This window comes from Marmota marmota, unplaced genomic scaffold (assembly GCF_001458135.2).
Source record: "Marmota marmota marmota unplaced genomic scaffold, marMar, whole genome shotgun sequence".
In the NCBI taxonomy this organism is placed as follows: Eukaryota; Metazoa; Chordata; class Mammalia; order Rodentia; family Sciuridae; genus Marmota; species Marmota marmota.
In genome coordinates this window covers 37,536,622-37,550,239 of record NW_025999932.1, presented here as the reverse complement: position 1 = coordinate 37,550,239, position 13,618 = coordinate 37,536,622, and the positions used below count along the sequence as shown (strand labels likewise).

The following is a 13,618-nucleotide window of genomic DNA, read 5'->3' as shown; positions in this document are numbered from 1 at the left end:
TCTCCTCTCTCTCTCCTCTGTCTCTCTTCTCTCTCTCCTCTGTCTCCTCTCATTGAGCCCAGAGGACTTCATGCATGCTAAGCAAGCACTAAGCTACAAGTTAGCCTGCAATATATGTATATGTATATCTCCTCTCCTTCCTCTCCCTCCTCTCTCCCCTCCTTGTCCCCTCTCTCTCCTCTCTCTTCTCTCTTTCTCCCCTCTCTCTCCTCTCTCCTCTCTCTCCCCCCTCTCTCCCTCTTTCCTCTCTTTTCCCCTCTCCTCCCTCTCTCCCCTCTCTCCCTCCCCCCCCCTTCCCCTCTCTCTCCTGTGTATTGAACTGGGGGGCTCTAGGCCACTCAGCCTCATTCCCAGCCCTATTTTGTTATTTAGAGACAGCTGAGGATAGAACCTGGGTCTTGCCCCTGCTAGGCAAGAGCTCTACTGCTGAGCCACAATCTCAGCCCCACAATATTGTCTCTTAAGCACACTATCTGATAGTCTTTTACAGTTAGAGTTAGACAGTAGTTCTTAAAATTGGAGAAGGGAGAGTTTTCATAAACTTTTTTAAAAACTCACCAAATATAACTCTTTCCCTTTAACCCAGAAAGAATGTCATTCACAGTTCTTGTATTTGAAATTTATTTCAGTGTTTTCTTTTTTAAAAAATTTGCTTTGATTAGTTATACATGATAGTAGAATGTATTTATGCACTTTGATATTGCAATATATTTTTAAAGTTAGCAGAAACAGGTGAGACACTTGAATCATATTCTTTGTTTCTAGTTTTTTATTAGGAAAGATGACCAAAATTCTTTTCTCAAAGAAAGTGACAGACCAATTGAATTTGATTCTATTTAGAAACCACGTGGGTTTTTCTATAACCTATGCCCTGCGGAAATGAGTCTGTTTCTATTAAACTCTGGGATTATTTACCTACCTATTTTTATTTTAGGTGATGCAAAAACTTTCTGGATGGAACTGGAAGATGATGGAAAAGTGGACTTTGTATTTGAAAAAGTGCAAAATGTGCTACAGTCACTTAAGCAGAAGATCAAAAATAGGTCTGCCACAAATAAAGGTATATCAATATGCCTAATGTTGCCACTGGCAATACTGTGTAATTCTACTTCCAGCGTCCTTTGTTTTAAAAGTAAAATAATTTTTGTTTGTTTTCTGACAACCTAATATTTGTTTGCTCTTTTTTGTGCCCCAATGCTAGGAAAACTGTGGACATTTTGTAATAGTGGATGACTCTGATTACTTATGAGAAATAACTACTGAATTTATTTATTCTCATATCAAGCTAACTCTTTCTTTCTTTTTTTTTTTTTAGAGACAGTGTCTCATTAGTTGTAGTCTGGCCTTGAACTTCCATCTTCCTGCCTCAGTATTTTTAATAGCTGGCATTACAGGTGTGTGCCAGTGCACCCAGCAGGACACACAGTTTTAAAGCAAAAATTTCCCCAACTATTTTTAATACTTTCTGGTGACATTTCTGTTCTTAAGACATTAATTTACTATTAATGTACATTTACTATTATGTATTAGTAAAAACAACATAGTACTGTTTTAATATTCCTTTTCAAACCTTCATAAATCAGATAAATGTACGTTTGAATCCATTTCCACCACCTCTAGCTGTATGACCTAGAATAAATAGCTTAGTCCATGAGCCTCAGTTTGTCTCTAATGCATGTAATTATAAGAACCGCTTAGACTGGGTGTGGTGGCACATGCCTTTAACCCCAGCGATTTGGGAGGCTTACTCAGGAAGACCACAAGTTCAAGACCAGCCTCTAGTGAGATGATCTGAAAATAAAAAGTGCTGAGATGTGGCTCAGTGGTTAAGCACCCTTGAGTTCAATCCCCAGTCTCCAAAAAAAAATGAACCACTAAGGAGAGTTGTGAGGTTAAATGAGATAAAGTATGTAAATTTTCAACATAATTGCTGGTATTGTGAATAAAGGTGAGGATGATGCTGATTATTTTCATTCCTTTTTCCCCTCCTCGACAGAATATATACAAGCAATGATTTTAGTGAATGAAGCCACTATAAGTAACAATTCAACATTAATCGAGGGTATGTACTTTTCTTATCCTAATCCTAGAATATTCTCTGGTATTTTCTTGCCATGAAACAGGCCACCTTTATGTCAGGTTAATTAAAGTAAAAGATTCACATTGCTAAAATCAGTTTCCTCTTTTAAATGAAAAATCTTACCCATATGTAGATAGGGAAGGCAAATAAAATTCTGAGACTCAGAATTATAAATTATAAATCTGCTTTCTGTGAAGAATACTACTGGAAAGGTATATTCTGGTATAGGTGAGTCAGTGGATAAACTTTTAATTTCTAAATTGGTATGAGCAATCAGTCTTCAAAGCTCTAAACAAATTCAGTTTAGAAGAATCAAAGATAACATACTAAAGGAAAACTGTTTCTGTATTCCAACACTCTGATTCCAAATGTGTGTGTTTTCCATACCACATAATTGCCCCATGTTCTGTGGACACTAATAAGATGTCCTACAATTTAATTGATTTCTGACACTAACTGTCAAGAGTTAGTGTAGATTGCACAGAGTAAAGGCTGAGCCCCACAAGATTTGCCCCCTACTTTAAATGCCATTCACAAATGCTTCTGACTGATTTGACTACTGACTTGGCTACAGATCAGGGGTCCTCACAATAGCTTTCTCCTCGGGTTCAATAATTTTGCTGTAATGACTCATGGAATTCAGGAAGATGTTTTACTTACACCAGTTTATTGTAAAGGATACAAATGAACACCCAGATGAAGAGTTCCATAGGGCAAGGTCCAGTCTGGAAGGACACCAAGTGCACCAGTGGAGTTATGAGGTGTACCACCCCGCTAGCATGCGGATGCTTTCATCAACCTGAAAATTCTCCAGACCCCATTATTTAGGGGTTTTATGAAGGTCTGATTACATATTCACAAATGATTGAATTATTGGTCTTTGGTGGTTGACTCAATCTCTTGCCCCTCTACACTCCCTGGAAAAGGAAAGCAAAAGTATTGAGGGCTGAAAGTTCCAACTCTGTAATTGTACTTTGGTCTTTCTGAAGACCAGCCATCATCCTAAAGCTCTCCAGGGACTGCAGTCACCAGTCATCTTATTAGCATTCAAAAGATACTCATCACTGGAGATTTCCAGGGTTTTAGAAGCTCCTGTGTCAGGAACCAGGAACTAAGAGCAACTATTAAAACAGAAGTGCTCTATCACCCTATGCTTAAGGTAAATACAAGGGTTTAGGAACTCTTGTTAGGAACTGGGGCAGATCAAATATATACTTTTTGTTGTATAACAATATGTACTAAGACTAGAAAAAAGTTACTTTTATCAGAATTACTATTCCATAAATCTTAGTTTATCACAGCCCCATTTTATAAATCTTTCTTTATCATAAATTTGCTAAAATGTTGAGGAAGTACAACATTTACTGGATTTTAATAGTGCTGGGTATTGTTAGAAAAATTTATTTTTGTTTCACTGTTAAGGAGCCTTAAGACCATTAAGTCTCTGAAAATGTAGTCCAACATCACTGGTCTGTTTTAAAGACCCTTTTTGTTTTTCTTAAGTATTCACAATTTCAGATAGCTAAAAATATCATTTTGGGAGAATAGGTTCTTAAAGAAAATATCCTCCTTTCACAGTATCCTTCAATAATATTTGGATTCATAGGGGAGGAAAATCTTTTTATCTCAGTGCCTGCATGGGAGCTGTGTATTAAACTGGCAAATACCAAATTAACAGGAAAAAAGGCATACAGGTATAAACTCTTTGTTTTACATACATAGGATCATCACAGAAAGAAGTGGCTACCCACCCAGGCACTGTGGTGCATGCCTGTAATCCCAGCGGCTCAGGAGGCTGAGACAGGAGGATGGAGAGATCAAAGCCAGCCTCAGCGAAAGCAAGGCGCAAAGCAAAGTGACACCCTGTCTCTAAATAAAATACAGGGACTGGGATTGTAGCTCAGTGGTTGAACGCTTGCCTTGCATGCGTGAGGCACTGGGTTCTCAGCACCACATAATAAAATAAATAAATAAAATAAAGATACTGTGTCCATCTACAACTAAAAAAATAGTAAAAAAAAAAAAAAATAATACAAAAATAGGGCTGGCCATGTGGCTTCATGGTTGAGTGCCCCTGAGTTCAATCCCTGGTACCTTAAGAAAAAAAAAAAGAAAGAAGTGGCTACCCAAAACAGCAGTGAGATTTGAGAGCTTATTATGCCATCATAACAGGGGAAAGGTAAGAGTGAGGGAAATGACTTATTAGAAGTGGGTGGGAGGAACCAGGCATGGTGGCACACTTCTGTAATCCCAGTGGCTCTAGAGGGTGAGACAGGAGGGGATTGCGAGTTCAAAGCAAGCCTCAGCAATGGTGAGGTGCTAAGCAACTCTGTGAGACCCTGCTGTAAATAAAACACAAAATAGGGCTGGAAATGTGGCTCAGTGGTTGAGTGCTCCTGAGTTCAACCCTAGTATCCACTCCCAAAAAAAAGTGGGTGGGAGGGAGAAGAGACACTTAGGGAAGTACAAATGACTTATGAAAGTCATTTGAAAGGTAAATGGGCCCTGAGGAGAGTAGATGGGAGATATGATCATTTGTAACAATGTCTGTCTGGATATAGTGCCACCTTTTCTCTGCTCTCTTGTGATGTATTCTTGGTTGGTACAACTCCTGTGAATTATGATAACTTAATGGATCTGTTCGTTTTTGTTTTGGAGGACGTGTATGTAGACAGTTTAAGAGGATTTCAGAGAAAGCCTCTTACTACATTCATTGATTCTCAAATGTTTTTAGCTCAAAGTATTTTCTGTGCCACTGTGGTACATCCAGACCCTTTCAGAATCAACGTACCTTAAGGAATTATATTAATTTTGTAAGGGAGAAGCTTTTAAATGCAGGAGATGATAACAAGAAACTAATTGTAAACCATTTTTTCCCTCTGAAACAACTTATTTTCTGGTAAAAATAAATTGAATTTTTGTTTGGGTCTTTTAAATCAATAATTTCATCAGTAGAAATACCAAATATTATAATTGCATTTTTTATATAGTTAGTTCTTCTGAAATGTAACCTGTTTATTAAAAGTATATCTCTTTGCCAGTGGCAGAGAAATGTTTAGGGAAGAGTTATGTAATTTACATTGTTAGCTTATAAAAGTATTAAAAACTTGGTGATAATAGACGTTTCATGCTAGCATTTATTTTTTTGAAAAATACTGAGACTGAGAGAAACAACAGAACTTGGTGTCAAAGTCATAATAAGCCATCTGGGATTGAACCTGGACTCCCTAGACTCCTTAATAAACCACCAATCACCTTTATTTTTTTGCTTCTATGTAACTATATTTTTTGCAGTGTCCCCATAAAAAGATTAGATACTGTTTTCCTTGAATTATTTCCCTTTACTTCCTCATCTAATGATTAATTTTAAATCTCCATGTTTTCATTAACTTCTACTTCAGCTATGCAAATATGTTTGTTTCATTTGTATTTGCTAATATGATTTATGTAGCTTTTATAAAGAAATTATTTGAGGAAAAATCAGAAATCCTTAACTTGTAAAACTTATTTAATTTCTAGTCAGTTATTATGGATTTCTTTGGCTGTCATTTTTTCAGCTTTTTTCTTTACCTGGACCATTAAAATGGGATATTTGTTTTCCAGTAAGCCAAGGAGAAGCCTTGGAGTTAAACTTTAGATATCATTTTAAATTTTTATTGCTGTTGTTTTTAGTAAGACTAAAGAACTACTTAATCAAACTTCAGTTAGGCACCAGAACCTTCTCCTTGGCCCATATTATACTTCTTAAAAATACAGTTTTAACAAGAGCTTGCCCCCCATCCTTGATATTTAATCACCCTCATTATCTAATTAGGTTCCTCATCTCCCACCATCTCTGTGAGATGTGACCACTGGCCTGTTTTCATCAAGAATCCTGTTGGGTTGGTTTATTCAGAATCCGCTTTAGATGCTTTATGTTTCCTCTTGGTAATTTTCCATCCATTGATTCCATCCTGATCCTTGATTATTAATTCCCATTTGCCCATGCTATATTCCGAACTGAGCCCACTTTCCCTCCCTCACTGGAAAATCACACTGCAATGGTCCTTATGCAGATCTCAGTGGGTCATAAATAGAACACTTTATGGTGCTTCAGCGTGTATCACTGAACCCAGGGATACTCTATCACTAAGCTACCCCTCCAGCCTTTTTAAAATTTTGAGATAGCTCTTGCCAAATTTCTGAGGCTGGCCTCAAACTTGTAATTCTCCTGCCTCAGCCTTCCAAGTTGCAGGAATTTCAGGAAGGTGCTACTTTATCCAGCTGATTAATTTTTTCTATAACAGCAAGTTAACAGTCTAGGACAAGATACTTTTTTCCTTACAGTCCATTTGTGCATAGGAAAAAACACATTAAGAAAAATGTTTACTTTTTTTTTTTTTTTTTGGTGGTACTAGGGATTGAACCCAGGGCCTTGTGCATGCAAGGCAAGCACTCTACAGACTTGAGCTATATCCCAAGCTCAAGAAAAGTTTTTAAGCCAAAGAATAGCCCACATACTCACTTTACAGAATATGAACAGGGAATCTATAGCTTTTTGTCAACAAATGTACAGCTTTATTTGTATATTATAGACACATTAGAGGGTAAGCTTATGAAGTATAGAAATTAGGGGGAAGTAGAGTACTTATCTAGCATGTGCAAGTCCAGAGGTTAATCTCCAGCACTGCCCTCCCCCTGCAAAAAAATGAGATAGAATTAATTGTAAAAATGTGTATGAAGAAATATTAAAAGAAACAACCAAATACTTCAACCTCTGCTTCCACAAAACAGATAGTTGTAGAACAATGAAAAGACAAAGGATGTATAAATTTTCCATTTTGTGATCTTCTATAAGCCTTGAAGAGCTATGCTACTTTCTGTAAAATATAGGTAGAGACAGGGATACTTGATGTTCACAGTAAAGTTGATTAAAAGTCAGATCAAATTAAAGCCAAACTAGTTTCTTTAAGATTTATTTTTTCAACCCTCTATTTTTATGTGCTAAGGATCAAACCCAGTGCCTCACACATGCTAGGCAAGTGCCACTGAGCTATAGCTCCAGCCCATAAACTAGTTTTCTTCAGAAGAAATATCTTCTAAGTTTTAAAATTTATCCTATATTATTTTCTTAACACTTCTAAAAATTATACCTAATCTTTTGGCTCAATTTTTTTTGGATGGGCTTGGGGTACCAGGAATTGATCTCAGTGGCACTCACTGAGCTACATCCCCAGCCCTATTTTGTATTTTATTTAGAGTAGAGTCTCATTGAGTTGCTTAGCACCTTGCTAGTTGCTGATGCTGACTTTGTACTCGAGATCCTCTTGCCTGAGCCTACTGAGCCACCAGGATTACAGGTGTGTGCCACTAGATCCTGCCTTGGAATCTTGAAATCATAATGTTTGTAAATTTTAGGGTTCTATATGGGCAAAATTTCTATTTGATGAGAGATTATTTGGAATTTTAGTGAATGATTTTTAAGTTGGTATAATTGTTGCTTGCATTTGTACTTTTTTCATTTAGATCATAAGTCTGTGACTTGGAATGAACTAGAAAACAAATCAGATGCATTTTCCTCTACATCATATGAAAACTTCTTCTCACCAGACTGTACATTTCTGTATGTATATAAATTATTTCTTAATTCTTTTCCACAGAATAGATAAAATATATAATATGGTTTTTTCCTATAAAACCCTAAATGTTGCAGATTTTAATATTTTATATAGGATGAAGTTTCATGAGTCTCTTCACAGGTTATTTATTTAATATCCGTGGTATTCCAGTCTTGGAAAATTTTGCTTAAAATGTCTCTGTATTTTATTAATACACTGAAATCAAGTTGGCATTGGTTTTGGATTTTTTAGTTTTTGTTTTGTTTTGTTTTTTTTTACATAGCTAAATTATTTAGAGTATCAAAAGGGGTCATTGTTTGTTTGTTTTGGTAGTAGGGAGGGTAGCACTTAACCACTAAGCTACATCTGCAGCCCTTTTTTATTTAGAGACAGGGTCTTGCTGAGCTGCTTAGGGTCTCTCTAAGTTACCAAGGCTGGCTTTGAACTCAGGATCCTCCTACCTCAACCTCTGAGAATATAGGTGTGCGCCACTATGTTTGGTTGAGTTCAGTTTTTTAAATGCAATTTAACAGTTCTAAAAAGAAAGTAGTGTCAAAAAGTTTTGGGGAATAGGCTAAATTTTTGTGACCTTTCTTTTTACTCTTATCTCTAATTTCAGTAAACATTTCTAGCATAAGTGATAATTGTACAAGAGTAAATCTGACACTCTGATACTCATTGTTTATCTTTAGTAGGTATTTTTGGCACCAAAACCTTCAAACACTACCAAAGGGTAATCTGTGAAAGTATTTTCTTCTAGAGTAAAGAACATAATTTGAAAAAACAAGACCACATCTTTAAAGTTCTTAAGTCAATGCCTTAATTTTATTAAATATTAAATTAAGCTCCCCCCCATTGTTAATGTGGAATTTATTTTTCTTTTTTTAAATACAAAATTTGAGTTGATCACTCTAAATCACTAAAATATTAATTTTTTGGTTTGGGTTTTGTTTTGTTTCGTTTGTTTTTTCTTTTTTGGGACCAGGGATTGAAGCCAGCAGGGTTTTACCTCTGAGCCACATCCCCAGCCCTTTTTTATATTTTGTTTAGAGATAGAATTTCACTGAGTTGCTTAGGGCCTTACTAAGTTGCTGAAGCTGGCTTTGAACTCGAGATCCTCCTGCCTCAGCCTCCCACCATTGGGATCATAGGCTTACACCACCATGCCCAACCAAGATTCTTTTTCATGCAAACTTTTACCCAATACACTATCTCACATTTTATGCTTAGACAGTAGTATTTTAATTAAGGCAATAATATATAAATGCAGGATTTGGTTTATTCATGATAAACATCACTTCTTAAGTTCATTTTAATAACTCATCACAATGTTTTTAAATTTTAGATCTCCTGTCTATAATGTTTTATGTATGTTCTTTCTAGCTTATCATCTTGTACAAATGAATTAAAAATTTCTAGTCTTTATTGTGATCACTGAAAATATTTAATAGTATATAACCAAAGACAAACCTTTTTGCTTCCTCTCTACTCCACACACCTCTTCTTACTGTTCAAAAAAAACCTGTTCAATTGTGAATTTACTTTCCTCTACTCTTGTCCTACCTACATTTCTCTCATAAGGTTGTCATGAGAAATCAAAATTCACTGCTGTGGTATTCAGTAGCATTTCCAAAACATTAAAACTTATTAAAAATCTTATCCAAAAGGATTTTTTGGTTAATTTGGACTTTTCTCACCTGAGTCAACACCTAGTGTTGGCTTTTTAAATTCTAAGATTTTTCCCTGTGCTGCTGGGAATTAAATCCAGGGCCTTACATATGCTAGCCAAATGCTGTACCACTGATTCAGTGCTGTACAGTATTCCAGAATTAGGTACGATCTTTAAATGGCTGCAGAACATGTGAAAATGTTTATTTCACAGTCTGGCTTATTTTACTACCATCCAAGACATAATAGTAACTACTTTTTATGTTAGTTTGCAGTGTTTTTTAATTATTATTTAAAGGAAAAAAATTTTAGTTGTAGATGGACAGAGCATCTTTATTTTTATTTATTTATGTATGTATGTATGTATGTATGTAGTGCTGAGCATCAAACCCAGGGCCTCACACGTTTGAGGCAAACGCTTACTACTGAGCTATAGCTCCAGTCCAGTGTGCAGTGTTTTTTTAAAACGTGGAATTGAACTGTAATTTTGAGATACCAATAAATAATTTATTTTAACAGATCTACAGAAAATAAGGAAATTCTCCCTCTGGAAAATAAAGTTATAGACTTTAGGGGGGAAAAGTCATCTTTGAATTTATCTTATCAAAGTCATGGTTGTTCTGGTGCCTGTCTGATGAAAACATCACCACCTTTCAAGGGAGAAAACCCTCTACAGCTACCAATCAAGTGTCACTTCCAAAGACGACATGCAAAGACAAATTCTCATTCTTCAGCACTCCACGTGAGTTATAAAACTCCTTGTGGAAGAAGTCTACGAAATGTGGAAGAAGTCTTTCGTTACCTACTTGAAACAGAGTGTAACTTTTTATTTACAGACAACTTTTCTTTCAATACCTATGTTCAGTTGACTCGGAATTACCCAAAGCAAGAAGAAAATGTTTCTGATGTGGATATTAGCAATGGAGTGGAATCAGTACCTATTTCTTTCTGTAATGAAATTGATAGTAGAAAGCTTCCACAATTTAAGTACAGAAAGACTATATGGCCACGAACATATTATTTAAACAACTTTTCCGACATGTTCACTGATTCGTGTGACTGTTCTGAAGGCTGCATAGACATGTGAGTAGAAGAATGTGACATTTCAAAATTTGAATGTAGGAACACTTTTCATGAAGTTCTACTGTGTATCAGTTTGTCTATCTAAATCCTATTCACCAAGAGTCTAAAATAGAAAGTTGCACTTCCTCAGTAGCTATAAGAAAGAAAAAACTGCCAGGTATAGTAATTTGAAAATTATTTCTTCTGAGAATGAGTATTTTCTTTAATCTAGTACCATAATCGTAATGATAGCAGTTACATTGCTGTTTATCAGAACCAGACACTGTGACAAAGTCCTTTTCTTATGTCCTCATCACCAAAACCCATGAGGTTGGTAATATTATCTCCATGTTACAAATGAGGAAGTTGAATCTCAGAGAAGTCTTTTCAGAGACATCATAGGGCAAACAAATTAAACAATTAGAATTGGAACCCATGTTTATTTGGGGTTTTTTTGAGATAGAATGTCATTGTTTGCCCTGGCTAGTCTTAAACTGGGCTTAAGCAATCCTCGTACCTCAGTTTCCCAAGGAGCTGTAACTACCGGTCTTCTCATCACTCTGAGCTAGAACTCATGCTCTTTTTTTGGCAGGGCAGTGGGTACCAGGGATTGAACTCGGGGACACTCCACCACTAAGCCACATCCCCAGCTCTATTTTATATTTTATTTAGAGACAGGGTCTCACTGAGTTGCTTAGTACCTCACCATTGCTGAGTCTGGCTTTGAACTCGCAACCTCATGCCTCAGCCTCCTGAGCCACTGGGATTATAGGTGGGTGCCACTGTACCCAGCAAAACTCATGTTCTTAACTACTATGTTATATTTTACTTCTATAAATCATTTTAAAAAATCATTTTCTGGCTTTTTAGGAAGTTAATGGTGCTTGCAACTAGTATTCTTTGCTCACAGTATTGACAGTCCATAAAAATTGAAATCATGTTCTAATACATTGAATTTTCAAGAAATATTTTAAGGATATGCAATGTACATACATTTGAGGGTACACAAATAAGGAGTGGAGTTGTGTTATACATTTAACTTAATGCAAATTTAGCTACTTGTACTAGGCAAAACAAAGAGAAAAAGAAATAATTTAAATATATTTTCTCCCTCCTATTTCAGGATGGGTATGGTCAGAGACCCCCAGTGGATGCTTGAATCCTTTGATAGTACTGAACCCTGCATAAATTGGTTTTTTCCCCCATATGCTCTGCAGGATTACCACATAGTAACAAAGTTAATCTGTCTTTCCAAGGTTTTTGCTCTAGTGCCTCTTTTCCATTCCTACTCATGTGTTTTAGGGCCATAATTAAGTAAAATACGGATTACTTGAACATAAACAGTGTGATGCCATGACAGTCTATAGGATTTCCAAGAGTGACTAATGGGCAGGTAGAGTACACAGCATGACAAAGGGATGATTCACATTCCAGGTGGGATCCAGTGGGACAGTATGAGATTTCATCACACTGCTTAGAACAGCATGTAATTTAAAACTTATAAATTATTTATTTCTGGGATTTTCCAATTCATACTTTCAGACAGTGGTTGACCATAGGTAATGGAAACTGCAGAAACTGAAACCATGGAAAAGGAAAGGCCTACTATAATGTAGATAATAGTTTTCATCATCCTCTCAGTTGGAATATGAAATGAGAGATACAAATGTGCTGTTAACCTCAGTTTATCTCAGTTCCTTTAAGCCTCTTGTAGAAAAGACCTTTCACTGTCCTGAGTTTATTCAGTTTATATTTATTTGTTTGTTTATTTTAGGTCCAGTCATGGTGGCACACACCTGTAATCAATCCCAGTGACTTAAGAGGCTGAGGCAGGAGGATCACAAGTTTGAGGCTTGTCTCAAAAAAAAATGCAGGGTGTGGCTCAGTGGTTGAGTGCCCCTGAGTTCAATCTCCAGTACCCCTACCCCCCCAAAAAAGAAAAGAAATGCAGGGGGCTGGAGGTATAGCTCATTGGTTGAGCACTTGCCTAGCACATATAAGTCCCTGGTTCAATCCTCAGTACTGCAAAAAAAAAATAAAATAAAATGAGAAATTCTTTATATATCCAAGAATAAAAATTAAAAAGATGAAACTTTCAAAAAAATAATCTCAGAGTTCTCTATAATTGCAGAAGGATGAGAATCAGATTGAAAAGGCCAACTCTGCATGAAGAAGGGAAAAGAAGATAAATATATATATAAATATATCATGATTCAACTTTTAAAATATCTCGGTAGAGTAGATCTCAAAAGCTATCAGATAGAAAATGTTGATTTCCTACAAAAGAAAAACAAACATACTGACAACTTATTTTTATCAGAAATAATGGAAGACTGGGGGTTCAGTTTAAAGTGCTGAAGGAAAATGAACGCAAAATTGGTATTCTGTACCTAGCTGGTTATTTCAAGGGGTGATTTTTTTTTCCCAGTTACACAGCAGTTGAAGACATGTATATCTACAGTTTATAGCACCAGTATTTTTAGGTAGGTCTACAGCATTGTTGTCCAAACAACAGGGTTAGTGGAATGTAAAATTATTTAAGTATTTGTATCAGTTATAATTAGCATATTTCAAATTAAATACAATAGAAAATATCCAATTAAATCACATATAATAAGGGTAACGTTTCATGCCACTGTTTCAATTTATATACTTACATATAAATATGTATGTATGCCTATACAAGATCATGAAGCAAATGTATTTTTCACTGTGGTTCACAGTCAAAAATATTTGAAAACCATTACCTTTAAAGATGCTTACACATGTGCATAAAAATAGAGATGCTCATTGCAACATTGTTTACTGAAAAACTCTAAGCTACTTAATAATAAACCAGGTGAGCAATAGCTAAATAGAAAACTTAAAAGGAATTAACCACATTTTTATATATTACAGATGAATCTCAGAAACACTATATTGAACAGAAAGCAAGTTATAATGTAATACCTGTAGTAAATTTTTTAAACATGGAAAGCAATACAATGTGTTGTTGTTTATACATGTGTATATAAGATTATCTAGGATGCCACATCAAATCTCTTGAAGCTTTAGTTTTATCAGTAATGTATTTTTTTCATATATTGGTATCTGTGTTTTAAATTACATAGGAAAAAAAGAAGGTGTAAAAAAAACACTGACAACTAATTCTGAGTGATAAAAATATGAATGTTATTTGTGTTTTTCTGAACTTCAAATGTTTTATAAACAA

At 35.5% G+C, this 13,618-nt stretch overlaps 1 protein-coding gene across 4 annotated transcripts in view; it reads left to right on the top strand.

The window, feature by feature from the left end:
* Setdb2 (SET domain bifurcated histone lysine methyltransferase 2) overlaps positions 1–13,618 on the top strand; it is a 72,923-nt gene that overhangs the window by 15,376 nt on the left and 43,929 nt on the right. For all 4 annotated transcript variants that reach the window (XM_015484277.2, XM_048800905.1, XM_048800906.1 and 1 more), the window contains 4 exons: positions 935–1,060; positions 1,997–2,062; positions 7,586–7,682; positions 9,865–10,428. In XM_015484277.2, the coding sequence (XP_015339763.2) occupies positions 935–1,060; positions 1,997–2,062; positions 7,586–7,682; positions 9,865–10,428 (853 nt within the window). The remainder of the gene's footprint in view (positions 1–934; positions 1,061–1,996; positions 2,063–7,585; positions 7,683–9,864; positions 10,429–13,618) is intronic.